Consider the following 17,026-nt stretch of genomic DNA (forward strand, 5'->3'; position numbering starts at 1 on the left):
TTTTATAACCTATAACCTGATTGACAAAGGCAATTATGCCATATGTAGGTAGAAAGAGGGATAGGGATTTAAAACAGGAATTTAGGGAGCTAGGCTGGAAGATAAAAACCAGGACAAAGCATGTTGTCATCTCTGGTTTGTTGCCAATGCCACGTGCTAGTGAGTTGGGGAACAGGGTGAGAGTGCAGATTAACATGTGGCTGCAGGGATGGTGTAGGAGAGAGGATTTCATTTACTTGGATAATTGGAGCATATTCTGGGGAAGGTGGGACCTGTACAAACAGGATGGTTTGCACCTGAACCAGAGGGGCACTAATATCCTGGGAGGGAAATTTGCATCTGCTCTTCGGGGGGTTTCAATTAATTTGTCAGGGGGATGAGAAAATGAGATGTAGTCCAAAAGCCAGTGTTGAGGGTCGCGAGGTACTGAGAAAGGTACCAAGGTCGCAGGAGTGTACAGGCAGACAGGATGGTAGGTTGAAGTGTATCTATTTCAATGCAAGAAGCATCAGGAATAAGGTAGGTGAACTTGGAGCATGGATTGGTACTTAGGACGATGATGTTGCGGCCATTACGGAGACATGGTTAGAAAAGGGACAAGAATGGTTGTTGGCAGTTCTGGGGTATAGATGTTTCAGTAAGAGTAGGGAAGGTGGTAAAAGAGGTGGAGGAGTAGCATTGTTAATCAAGGATAGTTTAACGGTGCTGAAAGGCATTTTGAGGACGATCTGCCTACTGAGGTAGTATGGGCTGAAGTTAGAAATAGGAAAGGATCGGTCACGTTGTTAGGAGTTTTCTATAGGCCTCCAAATAGTAATAGAGATGTGGAGGAGGAAATGGCAAAGCAGATTATGGATAGGTGTGGAGGTCACAGGGTAGTTATCATGGGTGACTTTAAGTTTCCGAATATTGATTGGAATCTTTATATGTCGAATAGTTCGGATGGGGCACTTTTTGTACAGTGTGTGCAGGAGAGATTCCTGACACAATATATGGATAAGCCAACAAGAGGTGGGGCCACATTGGACTTGGTACTGGGTAATGAACTGGGCCAAGTGTTAGATTTGTTTGTGGGAGAGCACTTTGGAGATAGTGACCACAATTTGGTGTCCTTCATTATTGCAATGGAGAGGGATAGAGTCACGCGACAGGGCAAGGTTTATAATTGGGGCAGAGGTAATTATGATGCGATTAGGCAAGAATTAGGGAGCATAGGATGGGAGCTGAAACTGTCAGGTATGGGCACAAGCGAAAAGTGGAGCTTTTTATAGGAACAAATACTACATGTCCTAGAGAGGTATGTTCCTGGCAAGCAGGGAGGAAATGGCCAAGTGAGGGAACCAGGTTCACAAAGGAGGCTGAATATCTTGTTAAGAGGAAAAAGGAAGTGTATGTAAGGATGAAAAAACAAGGTTCAGTTGGGTCGCTTGAGGGTTACAAGGTAGCTAGGAATGAGTTAAAGAAAGGGCTTAGGAGAGCTTGGAAGGGGCGTTCTGAGGGAAGATGTATTAGCTGTGAGGAGTATAGTCAGTCTTAACATTCAAGTTATGTTAAGAGCAAAGAACAAAGAAAATTACAGGACAGGAACAGGCCCTTCAGCCCTCCAAGCCTGCACTGACCATGCTGCCCAACTGAACTAAAACCCTCTATCCTTCTGGAGACCATGTCCCTCTATTCCCATCCTATTCATGTATTTGTCCAGACGCCCCTTAAAAGCCACTATCGCATCTGCTTGCGCTACTTCCCCCGGCCGCGAGGCCCAGACACCCACTGTCCTCTGTGTAAAAACTTGTTTTGTACATCTTTAAACTTTGCTCCTCGCATCTTAAACTTATGCCCCTAGTAATTGACTCTTCCAACCTCGGAAAAAGTTTCTGACGATCAATTCTGTCCATGCCCCTCATAATCTTATAGACTTCTATCAGGTTGCCCCTCAATCTCCGTTGTTCCAGTGAGAACAAACTAAGTTTCTCCAACCTCTCCTCATAGCTAATGTCCTCCATACAAGGCAACATCCTGGTAAATCTTTTCTGTACTCTATCCAAAGCCTCACATCCTTCTGGTAGTTGGTGACCAGAATTGAACACTATGGACCCGATTTTACCATTGCATCTAACACGTTTTCAGGCGTGAAAATGTGGTAAAGTTGGGTGTGAGGCCATTAATGTGATCTGCGCCCACATCGCGCAGATGCCCACTTTACCGAGGCCCAAAAATGACCGCAATCCGATTCGCGCCCAAAACAGGTGCAACATGATTTCATTGCATTTGCATGCATTTAAATTTAATTACTGAACTGCCCGCCCAACAGATTCGGCATGAAGCAGACATGCTCGACAAAGGTCTGTTTTGGGCGCTCCAGCTGCTGAAGAGGTAAATTCAGCACTTCCAATGGCTCTCTGACTCAGATCAGTGGTTGGGGGTTGGGAAGGGAGGCAGGCCAGATCATTTTCTGATGAGGAGGGTGTTGGGGAGAAGGGAGGCCTGATCATTTTCTGATTGGGAGGGCGGGGAGGCAGGTCAGATGTATCTCTGGTGAGGGGGGAGGGGGAGGGAAGCTGGATTGTTGCCTGGTGGAGGGGCGGGGGTAGGGGAGGCGAGCCTGATCATTCTCTGGTGACGGGGGGGCAGGGGACAGAAGAAAGAAGGCCCGATCATCGTCTGGTGGAAGGCAGAGGAGGGGGGGTAGGGAGGCCAGATCGTTGTTTGGTTGGAGGGGGGAGAGGAGGCTTGAACTTTCTCTGTCGGGGGAGTAGGCAGGACCGATCGTTCTCTGGTGGGGTGAGGGAGGAGGGCAGATTGTTGTCTGGTGGGGAGAGGGGCAGCGGACCTGATCATTCTCTGGTGGGGGGGCGGAAGGAGGAGATAGGTCAGATGTACCTCTGGTGGGTAGGGGGGCTGGGAGTCTGGAATGCGGGGCAGGACGGGAGGTCCTCTGCCACTCTGCGGGCGATCGGTGGAGGGGGGAAGGGGACAGAGGATCGCTATTGGTTTGGATAGCAGGAGTGTGAACAGTTATGTTGTTGGGATGGGAGTGATGCCTGTGGGGACCATAACTTTTGCTTCTGGGCCACTTTATCCACTTCTGGCGGCCTGGAGTGATGTGACAGCTGCGTGATTTTCAATACTTTTTCTAACTGTGCATGCGCAGTTCAGAGCTCTGATCATTTTGGACACAATAAGCCCCACCCACAGTGCAATTCAGACCAGTGATTTTTTTTTCAGGCTAAGTGCATATGGGGGTGCCTGAGAGCAGATTTACATGTTGCATCTGAATTACACCCTGATTCAACACTTAGAATGAAAATGCTAAAATCGGGCCCTATATTCCAAGTGCGGCCTAACTAAGGTTCGATAAAGTTGCAACACGACTTGCCAGTTTTTAAACTCAGTGCCCCAGCTGATGAAGGCAAGTATGCCGTAGGCCTTCTTGACTACCTTTTCCATCTGCGTTGCCACTTTCAGTGACCTGTGTACCTATTCACCGAGATCATTATGCATATCAATACTCTTAAGGGTTCTGTCATTTACTGTATAGTTCCTTTCTTTACTAGAACTTACCTCACATTTGTCGAGATTAAACTCCATCTGCCATCTCTCCACCCAAGTCTACAACCTATCTATATCCTCTTGTATCCTATGACGGTCCTCATCATTATCCGTAAATCCATCAACCTTTGCGTCATCCGCAAACTTACTGATGATGAAGCTTTATGTTCTATTTTTGCTTCATCTGTCTGAAAGTGTATTATTTTGTAGTCCAACTTTGTTAAAAGAATGCAACAGTATTTGAAGAATGTATCCTACACAATATAAAATCTTTGTTTCTACCTAGATATAAGTAGGAGGGATAAATAATATCTTGCCAAATTTATTATTTTCAGAAAGCGGCCGAATTATTGCTGGAGTTGCTAAAGGGACCAAAATGATGAGATTATTTTTGGGCAACTTATCTGATGTTCATGTGGATGGTCTGTGCTTGTTCTTTGTGCGGTATAAAAATGACACTCTCATCACAGAGAAAAATATACATGAGGTATGAAGTGACATTGGATATTATTAATTCACCACTTTTCTCATTATGTGAGGACTTTAGTATGGTTCTTTCAACTATTGGCAATGAAAAAAATTAGTTCTGTATTTTTACTCATGTTAAACATTCTCTGTTCATGTACAAATAGGCTCAATAATCAGCCCATATCGAAAAACCAAGATATTGCGGATGCTGGAAGTCTGATATTTTGGCCTTGGAGGGAGTGCAGAGGAGGTTTACTAGGCTGATACCGGAGTTGAGGGGGTTGAACTATGAGGAGAGGCTGAATAAACTAGGCTTGTACTCGTTAGAGTTTAGAAGAATGAGGGGAGATCTCATTGAGACATATAAGATGATGAATGGGATGGATAGGATAGAGGTGGAGAGGCTCTTCCCGCTCAGAAAGGACAGTAGGACTAGAGGGCACAGCCTCAAGATAAAGGGGGGGTGGTTTAGAACGGAGTTGAGGAGGAACTTCTTCACTCAAAGGGTGGTGAATCTCTGGAATTCTCTGCCCGTTGAAGTGGTGGAGGCTGCCTCGCTAAATATATTTAAGAAGCGGGTTGATAGGTTTTTGATAGGCAAGGGGATTAAGGGTTATGGGGAGAGGGCGGGAAAGTGGAACTGAGCCATGATCTTATTGAATGGCGGGGCAGGCTCGAAGGGCTAGATGGCCTACTCCTGCTCCTATTTCTTATGTTCTTATGAAACAAAAACAGAAAATGCTGGAAAAACTCAGCCAGCTGTCTCTTGTAAATTAGTTTTCACTGAACACACCTTTGTTCTCCATTAACAGCTTCCGATATACTATCTTTATGCCACTATGAGCGCCTTCACACTGCCAATAACTCTTCCTCTGTCTTATGATCTGCACATCTTTGTTGCAATCTCTCCCCAGTTCTCACCTGTCACTAACCTACTTTGCTCCAGCTACTTCAGCCCTTTGATTTAGCATATAATCCATTACATTTCTTCCTCTTTTTAGCTCTGTAGCAGTGTTATACAGATTCAAAACATTAAATCTATTTCTGTTTCCACAGATGCTGCCAGACCTGTTGATTTTTTTCCAGTATTTTCTGCTTTTGTTTCAGGTAGTTCTGGCAGCTCATGATTAGAAAAAGTTTCAAAAGGACATGCGGACCCCAGATTTTTGTTGTGCTTGGTTGCCATGATCAACAATATGATGAGGCACAGGTAGTTGCTTTGTCCAGCTACAACCCTGTGTCCCTATAAGAAACATATTGAACCAAATTTTCATCTTGGGATCGGAATCGTGAATGGTGGGATTTGCAGGCATCGTAATCCCTGAATGACAGTGCTCGCATTTTTATGTTAGGGAGTTGAGAACAGTCTGAAGTTGGGCTGTTGCCTTGTACACAAGATTTGAGATTAAAACAGAGACAGGCTGATGTTGAGGTGGTCAAGTTAAATAACCTCCAATTCTGGGGAGGAATGTGAGGTACCCTGATTGAAGATATCCCCTCACCCTTTAACCCGTTTCCTTCCCTTCACTCCCTCAACTCCCATCTCCTTCAAACTCACTCAAAATTGATAAGGAGGAAGTGTTGAATAGACTTGGTGCTGAAAGTTGACAAAGTACTGGAAGCCAATGAGATGCATTCAAGGATACTGAAGAAAGTGAGAATAGAAATTGCAGGGGCACTGGCTATAAAGTTTCAGTCCTCTCTAGATTTAGAGGAAGTACCAGAGGACTGGAGAATTGCATTTCTTCCAAAAAGGCTGTAACGATAGGTTCAGCAATTATAGGCCAATCAGTTTAAAATCAGTGATAGAAGAGCTTCTGGAAACAATTATTTGGAATAGAAGTAGTAGTAATAGGAAATAATGTGGATTGACTAGGAAGAGCCAACTTGGATTTTAGCGTACTTGTTGGAGATTTTATGGAAATAACAGACAGTGTTGTTGAGGGAAATGCATGGTGATGCAGTGTACATGGAATTTGAGAAGGCATCCTATACAGTGCCACACAACAAACTTTTTAGAACAATTATAGTTCATGGAGTAAAAGGGAAAATAGCAATATGGACACAAAAGTGGCTAAATAATAGGAAGCAAAGGGTAATAGTCAGAGCATACTTTTAAGCTGAAGGAACGTTTGTAGTGGTGTCACCAGGGTTGGTATTAAGACCCTTGCTTTTCAATATATATTAATGATCTAGGTCTTGATGTGTTGGGAAGAGTTTGAAAGTTATGGGTTGCAAAATCTTAATGTAAACTGTGAAGAGAATAGTGCAGAACTTCAAAAATCATAAACAAGTTGGTGGAATGGGCAGGTAGATGCCAGATGAAATTCAATGTGGAGAGGTGTGATATGATGCCTTTTGGTAGGAAAAACATGGAGCAATAATGTAAAAATGAAGTAAAATTCTGAAAAGAGGTATAGGAAATGAAGTACCTGTACTTCAAAAATCATAAACAAGTTGGTGGAATGGGCAGGTAGATGCCAGATGAAATTCAATGTGGAGAGGTGTGATATGATGCCTTTTGGTAGGAAAAACATGGAGCAATAATGTAAAAATGAAGTAAAATTCTGAAAAGAGGTATAGGAACTGAAGAACCTGTATGTGTATATGCATAGGTGGTAGGACAGGTGCAGAGAGCAGTTAATAAAACAAATAGTATTCTGGGCCTTATTGATAGAGTAGCTGAGCAATTAGGTTGTGCTCAACTTAATCAAGACATCAGCTGGCTATTGTTCTGGCACCATATTACTGGAAGAATGTAAACACATTAAGGGGAGTGTAGAGAGGCTTACAAGAATGGCTCCAGGAATGAGAAACTAAGTTATGAGGATAGTTTGGAAAGGTTGGGACTGCTCTCCTTGGAGTGAAGTAGGCTGAGAAAAGATTTGACAGAGATGCTCAAAACCATGAGGGGACTGAACAGAGTAGACAAGTAGAACTGTTCCTGCCCATTAAAGGATCAAGAACGACAAGGCACAGATTTAAAGAAGAAAATATGATGTGAGAAAAATTATTCTCATGAGTGGTTCGGGTATGGTATGCATTGAACATAAAAACATAAGAACTAGGAGCAGGAATAGGCCATCTGGCCTCTTGAACCTGCTCTGCCATTCAATAAGATCATGGCTGATCTTTTTGTGAACTCAGCTCCACTTACCCACCAGCTCACCATAACCCTAAATTCCTTTACTGTTCAAAAATGTACCTATCCTTGCCTTAAAAACATGCGATGAGGTAGCCTCAACTGCTTCAGTGGGCAGAGAATTCCACAGATTCACAACCTGAGTTCCTCCTCAACTCAGTCCTAAATCTGTTTCCCCTTATTTTGAGGTTATGCCCACTAGTTCTAGTTACACCCGCCTGTGGAAAAACTTCCCTGCTTCTATCTTATCTATTCCCTTCATAATCTTATATGTTTCTATAAAATCTCCCCTCATTCTTCTGAATTCCAATGAGTATAGCCCCAGTCAACACAGTCTCTCCTCAGAAGCCAACCCTCTCAACTCTGGAATCAATCCAGTGAATCTCCTCTGCATCCCCTCCAGTGCCAATGTATCCTTTCTCAAGTAAGGAGACCAAAACTGTACACACTATTCCATGTGTGGCCTCACAGCACCTTATACAGCTGCAACATAACCTCGCTGTTGTTAAACTTCATCCCTCTAGCAATGAAGGACAAAATTCCATTTGCCTTCTTAATTACCTGCTGCAGTTTGAGCCCTTTGAGATTCCTGCACAAGGACACCCAGGTCCCTCTGCACAGCAGCATGCTGCAATATTTTATCTTTTAAATAAGTCCATTTTGCTGTTATTCCTATCAAAATAGATGACCTCACATTTACCAACATTGTATTCCGCCTGCCAGACCCTCGCCCACTCACTTAGATTATTTATATCCCTTTGCAGACTTTCAGCGTCCTCTGCACACTTTGCTCTTCCACCCATCTTAGTGTCATCTGTGAATTTTGAAACACTACATTTGATCCCTAACTCCAAATCATCTATGTAAATCGTAAACAATTGTAATTCCAACACTGATCCCTGAGGCACACCACTAGTCGCTGATCGCCAACCAGAAAGACACTCACTTACCCCCACTCTTGGCTTTCTGTTAGCTAATCAATCCTCTATCCATGCTAATAAATTACTTGTAACACCATGCACCTTTATCTTATGTAACAGTCTTTGGTGTGGCACCTTGTCAAATGCCTGCTGGAAATCCAGATATCCACATCCACAGGTTCCCCATTGTCCACTGCACATGTAATTTTCTCAAAGAATTCCACTAAATTAGTCAAACGTGACCTTCCTTCCATGAACCCATGCTGTGTCTTACCAATGGGACAATTTATATCCAGATGTTTCACTATTTCTTCCTTGATGATAGATTCAAGCATTTTCCCTACTACAGAAATTAAGCTAATTAGCCTATAGTTACCTGCCCTCTGTCTACCTTCTCTTTTGAACAGTGGCGTCACATTTGCTGTTTTCCAATCTGTGGGAACTACCCCAGAGTCCAGCGAATTTTGGTAAATTACTACTAATGCATTTACTATTTCTCCCGCCATCAAAAAAGACAGTAGGACTAGGGGGCACAGCCTCAAGATAAAGGGGAGGCGGTTTAGAACGGAGTTGAGGAGGAACTTCTTCACTCAAAGGGTGGTGAATCTCTGGAATTCTCTGCCCGTTGAAGTGGTGGAGGCTGCCTCGCTAAATATTTTTAAGAAGCGGGTTGATGGGTTCTTGATAAGAGAGGGGATTAAGGGTTATGGGGAGAGGGCGGGAAAGTGGAACTGAGCCACAACAGATCAGCCATGATCTTATTGAATGGCGGGGCAGGCTCGAAGGGCTAGATGGCCTACTCCTGCTCCTATTTCTTATGTTCTTATGTTATCTCTTTTAGTACCCTGGGATGCATTCCATCAGGACCAGGAGGATCCTGGACGATTGGTGAAGGCAGGTTCAATCGAGGCATTGAAGAGGGCATTAGATTGTTTCTGCTCAAGAAATTGTGTGTAAGAATGTGGGGAAAGGTTCACTAGGCTGATACTGGAGATGAGGGGGTTAGCCTATGAGGAGAGATTGAATAGACTGGGTCTGTACGTGTTGGAGTTTAGAAGGCTGAGGGGGGATCTTATTGAGACATATAAGATAATGAAGGGGATAGATAGGGTAGAGGTAAAGAGATTCTTCCCGCTTAGAAAGGATAGCAGAACTAGAGGGCACAGCCTCAAAATAAGGGGGGGGGGGGGGTGCAGTGTAGATTGGAGTTGAGGAAGAACTTCTTTACTCAAAGGGTGGTGAGTCTCTGGAATTCTCTGCCCATTGAAGTGGTGGAGGCTACCTCGCTGAATATATTTAAGTCACGGGTCGATAGGTTTCTGATAGACAAGGGAATTAAGGGTTATGGGGAGAAAGCGGGAAAGTGGAACTGATCCACTTCAGATCAGCCATGATCTTGTTGAATGGCGGGGCAGGCTCGATGGGCTAGATGGCCTACTCCTGCTCCTATTTCTTATGTTCTTATGAAAGGACAGGAGAATTGCACTAAGTCATGATGCTTATTTATTGAGCTGATGCAAATATGATGGGCCAAATGGCTTCTTCCGATTTGATTTATTATTGTCACATGTTTTAACATACAGTGAAAAGTATTGTTTCTTGCGTGCTAAACAGACAAAACATAGCATTCATAGAGAAGGAAACGAGAGAGTGCAGCATTAATGAAAGTTAGAATGAAGTTTTAGAAGTATAGAATGGGAGTAAAAGATAGAATTAGAAGGTATGCTGTACGCAGCTTTCAAGAATTTGCCTCGCTCCTGCCCCATCTTGGGTGCCTTGATGCCTGTGCTGTAATAATTCTCCATATCCACCCAATTTATTCTTGCAGTCTCCACTCTATATTGAACTCATGAGTATCCAGTATAAACACAACTCACAGTACTGTAAAAGCATTTATATGTCTTTGAGATACTCATAAATCTGTCAAAATAAACAAACATCACTACAATAAAATTATAAATTCTTTTGAACAGCTTATATATATACATATCACTCAAACTACCAATCTCACATTCTCCTTGTCAACAACCTTTGCTGAGCAGAATACAATTGTGGGTTCGGAAGTCAGCCAATTATTCATTAACAGATTCTATTGAATGGCTGGAGAAACAATGCCAACTGAGATGTATTCATCACTAATTTGATTTATTATTGGCACATATATTGAGAAACAGTGAAAAGTATTGTTTCTTGCATGCTATATAGACAAATCATTTCATTCATAGAGTGCATAGGGGAGAAGGAAAGAAGAGTGCAAAATAAAGTGTTACAGTCGCTGTGTTAGGAATTTCAACAATTAAGTTCTGTGGAACTATCGTGTCAACAAAATCCCCTGAACTGAATACCATAAAGCCAAAAAAAACAGCCATCTATTAAAAAGTTGAAACAGCCAAATGGATAGCTGAGTTAAAATTCAAGATAAACATGATGGAGTGGAGATGGACAAAATGTTCAAGTTCCTCGGTGTTCAGATCACCAGCAATCTATCCTGGACCCTCCACACTGATGCAACAGTTAAGAAAGCCCACCAATGCCTCTTCTTTCTCAGAAGACGAAGAAAACTTGGCATGTCCACTATGACTCACCAATTTTTACAGATGCACCGTAGAAAGCATCCTGTCTGGTTGTATCACAGCTTGGTAAGGCCAAGACCTCAAGAAGCTACAAAGGGTGTGAACATAGCCCAGTCCATCACGCAAACCAACATCCCATCCATTGACTCTGTCTACATTTCCAACTGCCTTGGGAAAGCAGCCAGCATAATCAAGCACCCCAGATATAATCCTTTCCAATTTCTTCCATTGGGAGAAAGATAAAAAAGTCTGAAAACACATACCAACAGACTCATGAATAGTTTCTTCTCTGCTGTCATCAGATCTGTGAATGGTTGTACCATATATTAAGCTGATCATTCTCTTCACCTTACTGGTAGCTGCAACACTGTATTCTGCACCCTATCCTTTTCCTTTTCCCCTTCGTACTTCATGAAAGGGAAATGCACAGCACGCAAGAAATAATACTTTTTACTGTATCCCTGTACATTTGACAATAAATCAAATCAAATGAATGCAAAGGAGGTAGTTCACACAATCAAATCCAAATTTCATTATTAAAGTCATAAACTATCATTATATCACAGTCAGAAATTAAGCCTAAACTCTCATATGTACAAACACTGCTGTTTAAACCATAGAAACCCTACAGTGCAGAAGGAGGCCATTTGGCCCATCAAGTCTATAATGACAACAATCCCACCCAGGCCCTATTCCTGTAACCCCTCTATATTAACCCTGCTAATCCCCCTAACACTAGGGTCAATTTAGCATGGCCAATCAACCTAACCTGCACATCTTTTGACTGTGGAGGAAACCTACACATCACGGGGAGAATGTGCAAATTCCACACAGACAGTGACCCAAGCCAGGAATCGAAGCTGGGTCCCTGGCGCTGTGAGGCAGCAGTACTAACCACCATGCCACCTGGTTAACTTCAGTCTAACTAAGGTTTCAACCTGTTTTTACACAGAAGCACTAAATTAAGCTCACTTAAATATATACCTTATTCCTAATATCCAACAATACAAACATAGATCACTTAAAACTACCATTGCTTCCTGATACCTCCCCCTTTTAATGAAATTCTTTACACTAGGGTTACATCTACTTCACACAAACTTAACATCACACATATCTAACAACATAATGATTATGAAGGAGGGAAAAGGTTAATGAATTTTGTACCTAGAGTATATCACAAACATAACCCTTCATCATAGTTGATCTTCCCAGTCTTATATTGCTCCTGGCATTAATGTAAATTACTTGTTCATGTTTTGTATGCTTTAACTCTCGTTTTTATAACAGCAGATAGTTAAATGTGACTTATTTTGTAGACTTTGCATGCTTTAACTCTTGTTTTAGTAACAGCTGATAGTTAAATGTGACTGTTATTTTGTAGACTTTGCAAATCTTACCTGTTTATATTCGTTGGACATTGTTACACAGATAGTAGTTTACGATACCAGCTTTTAACAGCTGCAGATGGCAGATCGCGATACCGGCTTTGAACAGGAAGAGTCCTGCTGGGATAGCCGCGATCACACAAGTAACTTCAAAGACAGGGATGCCAGTAACTGCTGCAGAAGGGGTTTGAATCGTGACCGGATCAAGCCTGTGTCCTGACTGCAGGACTGTGATTCCTGATTAACTGTGGGCCTGCATCACAACACAGGAAGGAAGACCCGAACTTCTGGCCAGAATTGAGGATTTGTATCGTGAGCGACATTAAGAGCCATAACGAATAAATGCCCACTTGTGTTTGTGTTCGAGGAGAAGTCTAGTAATCCTTAATCGGAACCAGTTTTCTCCCAAAGCTTTGAAACAAAAACCACTGTATTTTGACTCACTAACAGTCTTCAAGGTATTATTTTACTTACAACATTTACAATGAAACTTCATTTATTTCACAGCTAATCATAGAATCCTACAGTGCAGAAGAAGGCCTTTTGGCCCATTGAGCCTACACCGACCACAATCCCACCCAGGCCCTATCCCCATAACCCCATGCGTTTACCCGAGCTCGTCCCCATGACACTAAAGGGCAATTTAGCATGGCCAAGCCACCTAACCCACATATCTTTGGGACTCTAGAAGGAATGGTAAGAAGTCTCACAACACCAGGTTAAAGTCCAACAGGTTTATTTGATAGTAAACACCACAAGCTTTCGGAATGCTGTCACCTGACGAACAGCGTTCCAAAAGCTTGTGGCATTTACTATCAAATAAACCTGTTGGACTTTAACCTGGTGTTGTGAGACTTCTTACTGTGTTTACCCCAGTCTAATGCCAGTATCTCCACATCATGACTTTGGAAGGAAACCAGAGTACTCAGGGAAAACCCACGCCGACATAAGGAGAATGTGTCCCTGGCGCTGTGAGGCAGCAATGCTAACCACTGCACCATCATGCCACCCATAACATACTACCTCCACAAAGGATTAGAAAATTGCCAATATAGCATCCTTATTTGTTGGAGGGTTTCACTAAAAATTGAGCGTTCAGACTTGAGTGGGGCATAACAAGGTGAATTTATTCAAGCTTTTGCCACATGTATGTGGGAGAGGCCTGCCAAGCTTGGAGACACTCTATCATTTACAGAGCAAAGCAATGTATTTATACAATTGTGTTACAATGGCTACCTGCAACATTACCTCAGAATAAACTGTGTGTCAATCAAGTGTTTTGCTGCCCCTTTTTTCCATATTGCAAACTAGTCAAACTTTGGTGGTCGTTTCTTATCTTGTCACTCCTGGCTCTCATAGTCTCTATGGTTTGATTTGATTTATTATTGTCACATATGTTAGTATACAGTGAAAATTATTGTTTCTTGCGTGAGCATAAGGAGTACAGCATACCATACATAGAGAAAGGAAGGAAAGAGTTCAGAATGTAATGTTACAGGCATAATTAGCGTGTCAAGAAAGATCAACTTAATCCCAGGTAGATTCATTCAAAAGTCTGATGGCTGTAGGGAAGAAGGTGTTCTTGAGTCGGTTGGTACATCTCCTCAGACTTTTTTCTGATGAAAGGAGTTGGAAGAGAGTATGTCTGGGGTGCATGAGGTGCTTAATTATGCTGGCTGCTTTTCCAAGGCAGCGGGAAGTGTAGACAGTGTCAATGGGTGGGAGACTGGTTTGAGTGATGGATTTGGCTTCGTTCACAACCCTTTGTAGATTCTTGCAGTCTTGGATAGAGCTGGAGCCATACCATGCTGTGATATAACCAGAAAGAATGCTTTCTATGGTACATCAGTAAAAGTTGGTGAGAGTCATAGCAGACATGTTGGTGATTTGGACACTGAGAAACTTGAAGTTTTCGACCATTTCTACTTTGTCTCCATTGATATAGACATAGCATGTTCTTGAAGTCGATGACTATTTCCTTTATTTTGTTGACATTGTGGGAGAGATTATTGTTGTCGCACCAGTTCACCAGATTCTCTATCTCTTTCCTGTACTCCATGTCTTAATTGTTTGAAATGCGACCCCCTATGGTGGTGCCATCAACAAACTTGAAAATTGTGTTGGAGGACAAATTTGCCACACAGTCATAGGTGTATAAGGAGTATAGTAAGGGTCTGAGAACACTGCCTTGTGGGGCACCAGTGTTGACGATGATTGTGTAAGTGGTGTTAGAACAAAGAATAGTAGAGCACAGGAATAGGCTCTTCAACCCTCCAAGCCTGCGCAGATCATGTTTATCTATCTAAACCAACTGCTTACACCCCTCTATTTCCATTCCTTTGGCAGACATCATCATGATGGATTTACCCTTCTCCATTGTCAATAGACGGTTACAAATGCTTGCATTTAAGAAATGAAATTACATAGTAAACCATTACAAGACAAACAAAGCACAGCACTAGTCCTTGCACCATATGCGTATCAAGGTAAGTCTTGAATGTGGCTAACATAACTCAACCACCTCACTTGGCAGTGCATTCCAGGCCCCCATCACCCTCTGTGTAAAGACTTAGAACATAGAACATAGAACATTACAGCGTGGAACAGGCCCTTCGGCCCACAATGTTGCGCCGACCAGTCTTATTTTTAAAAAAAAAACATTGACCCACTAATCTAAACCAATCCCTTTTCGTCCATAAACCTATCCACCAATCTCTTAAACGCCCCCAAACTAGGCGCATTTACAACTGCAGCAGGCAGGGCATTCCAGTCCCTCACCACCCTCTGGGTAAAGAACCTACCCCTGACATCCGTCCTATAACTACCCCCCCTTAATTTAAAGCCATGTCCCCTCGTGCTAGCTTTCTCCATCCGAGGAAACAGGCTATCACCATCCACCCTATCTAAACCTCTAATCATCTTATATGTTTCTATAAGATCCCCTCTTAGCCGCCTTCTTTCCAGTGAAAACAACCCCAAATCCCTCAGTCTCCCCTCATAGGACCTCCCCTGCATACCAGGCAACATCCTGGTAAACCTCCTCTGCACCCTCTCCAAAGCCTCCACATCCTTCCTGTAATGTGGGGACCAGAACTGCACACAGTACTCCAAGTGCGGCCGCACCAGAGTAGTGTACAGTTGCAACATGACGCTGCGACTCCTAAATTCAATCCCCCTACCAATAAACGCCAAGACACTGTACGCCTTCTTAACAACCTTATCTACTTGATTCCCAACTTTCAGGGATCTATGTACACATACACCTAGATCCCTCTGCTCCTCCACTCTATTCAAAGTCCTCCCGTTAGCCCTATACTCAACACATCTGTTATTCCTACCGAAATGGATTACCTCACACTTCTCCGCATTAAACTCCATCCGCCACCTCGCGGCCCAGCTCTGCAACCTGTCCAAGTCACCCTGCAAACTTCGACACCCTTCCTCACAATCTACCACACCTCCGACTTTGGTGTCATCAGCAAACTTACTAATCCACCCAACTATACCCTCATCCAGATCATTAATAAAGATTACGAACAGCAGTGGCCCCAAAACAGATCCCTGAGGCACACCACTCGTAACCGAACTCCATGATGAATAATTACCATCAACCACCACCCTCTGTCTCCTATCTGCTAACCAATTCCTGATCCAAGTACCTAAATTACCACCAATCCCATACATCTGCATTTTCTGCAGAAGCATACCATGGTGAACCTTATCAAACGCCTTACTAAAATCCATATATACCACGTCTACTGCCTTACCCCTATCCACCTCTTTGGTCACCTTCTCAAAGAACTCAATAAGGTTAGTAAGGCACGACCTTCCCGCTACAAAACCATGCTGACTATCTCTAATCAATTCATTACTCTCCAAATAACTATAAATCCTATCCCTAATAATTCTTTCTAAAACCTTGCCCACTACAGAAGTAAGACTCACTGGTCTATAATTCCCAGGGAAGTCTCTGTTCCCCTTCTTAAACAATGGGACAACATTCGCTGTCCTCCAATCTTCCGGTACTATACCAGAGACCAACGACGACCTGAAGATCAGAGCCAGTGGCTCTGCAATCACCTCTCTTGCCTCCCATAGAATCCTAGGGTAAATCCCGTCTGGACCAGGGGACTTATCTATTTTCAACCCTTCTAGAATATCCAACACATCCTCTGTATCAACTGCAATACTTTCTATTTTACACCCCTTCACCCCAGTGACCTCCTCAGCTACATTCATATCGTCCTGCGTGAACACCGAAGAGAAATAATGGTTCCATGCCTCTCCAATCTCTTCCGGTTCCACACACAACTTCCCTCTACTGTCTGTAACTGGCCCTAATCTTGCCCTAACCAACCTTCTGTTCTTGACATACCTATAGAACGCCTTAGGATTCTCCTTAATCCTATCAGCCAAAGTCATCTCATGCCCTCTTCTAGCCCTTCTTAACTCCCTCTTCAACTCCCTCCTAGCCAATCTAAAACTTTCTACTGCACTACCCGAGCCCTCAAGCCTCATCCGAACATAAGCCTCCTTCTTCTTCCTAACCAACAAATCAACTTTTTTTGTGCACCACGGTTCCCTAGCCCTACCAATTCCTCCTTGCCTGACAGGGACATACCTATCACAGACCCGCAGTAGCTGCTCCTTGAAAAAACTCCACATTTCAGACTTGTCTGCACATCTCTGCTGAACCTTTCCTCATCTTGTTGCCTATCCTGATTGTGGCCTGTGGGTTGGGAAGTTCAGGATCCAGTCCTGAGGAAGGAGCCAAGACCAGGCCTCAGAGTTTGAAAATGAGTTTTACAGGATTAATGGTGTTGAAGGCTGAGCTGCAGTCGATAAATAGGAGTTTGACATAGTATCTTTGTTATCTAATTGTTCCAGGCTTGAGTTCAGTACTAGGGAGATGGTGTCTGCTGTGGACCTGTTGCAATAGCAGATGAACTGTAGTGGATCCAATCTAAGAGGCCAGAATTGATTTGT

General features: G+C 43.1%; 1 protein-coding gene across 1 annotated transcript in view; it reads left to right on the forward strand.

Annotated features, from left to right (window-relative positions):
* Positions 1-17,026, forward strand: part of LOC145345624 (dynein axonemal heavy chain 8-like) — a gene marked incomplete at its 3' end in the record, with an annotated part of 1,250,971 nt that overhangs the window by 106,043 nt on the left and 1,127,902 nt on the right. The window contains exon 5 of the mRNA XM_080193458.1: positions 3,885-4,036. Within this exon, the coding sequence (XP_080049584.1) occupies positions 3,885-4,036 (152 nt within the window). The remainder of the gene's footprint in view (positions 1-3,884; positions 4,037-17,026) is intronic.

This window comes from Carcharhinus amblyrhynchos, chromosome 7, assembly GCF_965287045.1.
Source record: "Carcharhinus amblyrhynchos chromosome 7, sCarAmb.v2.hapA, whole genome shotgun sequence".
In the NCBI taxonomy this organism is placed as follows: domain Eukaryota; kingdom Metazoa; phylum Chordata; class Chondrichthyes; order Carcharhiniformes; family Carcharhinidae; genus Carcharhinus; species Carcharhinus amblyrhynchos.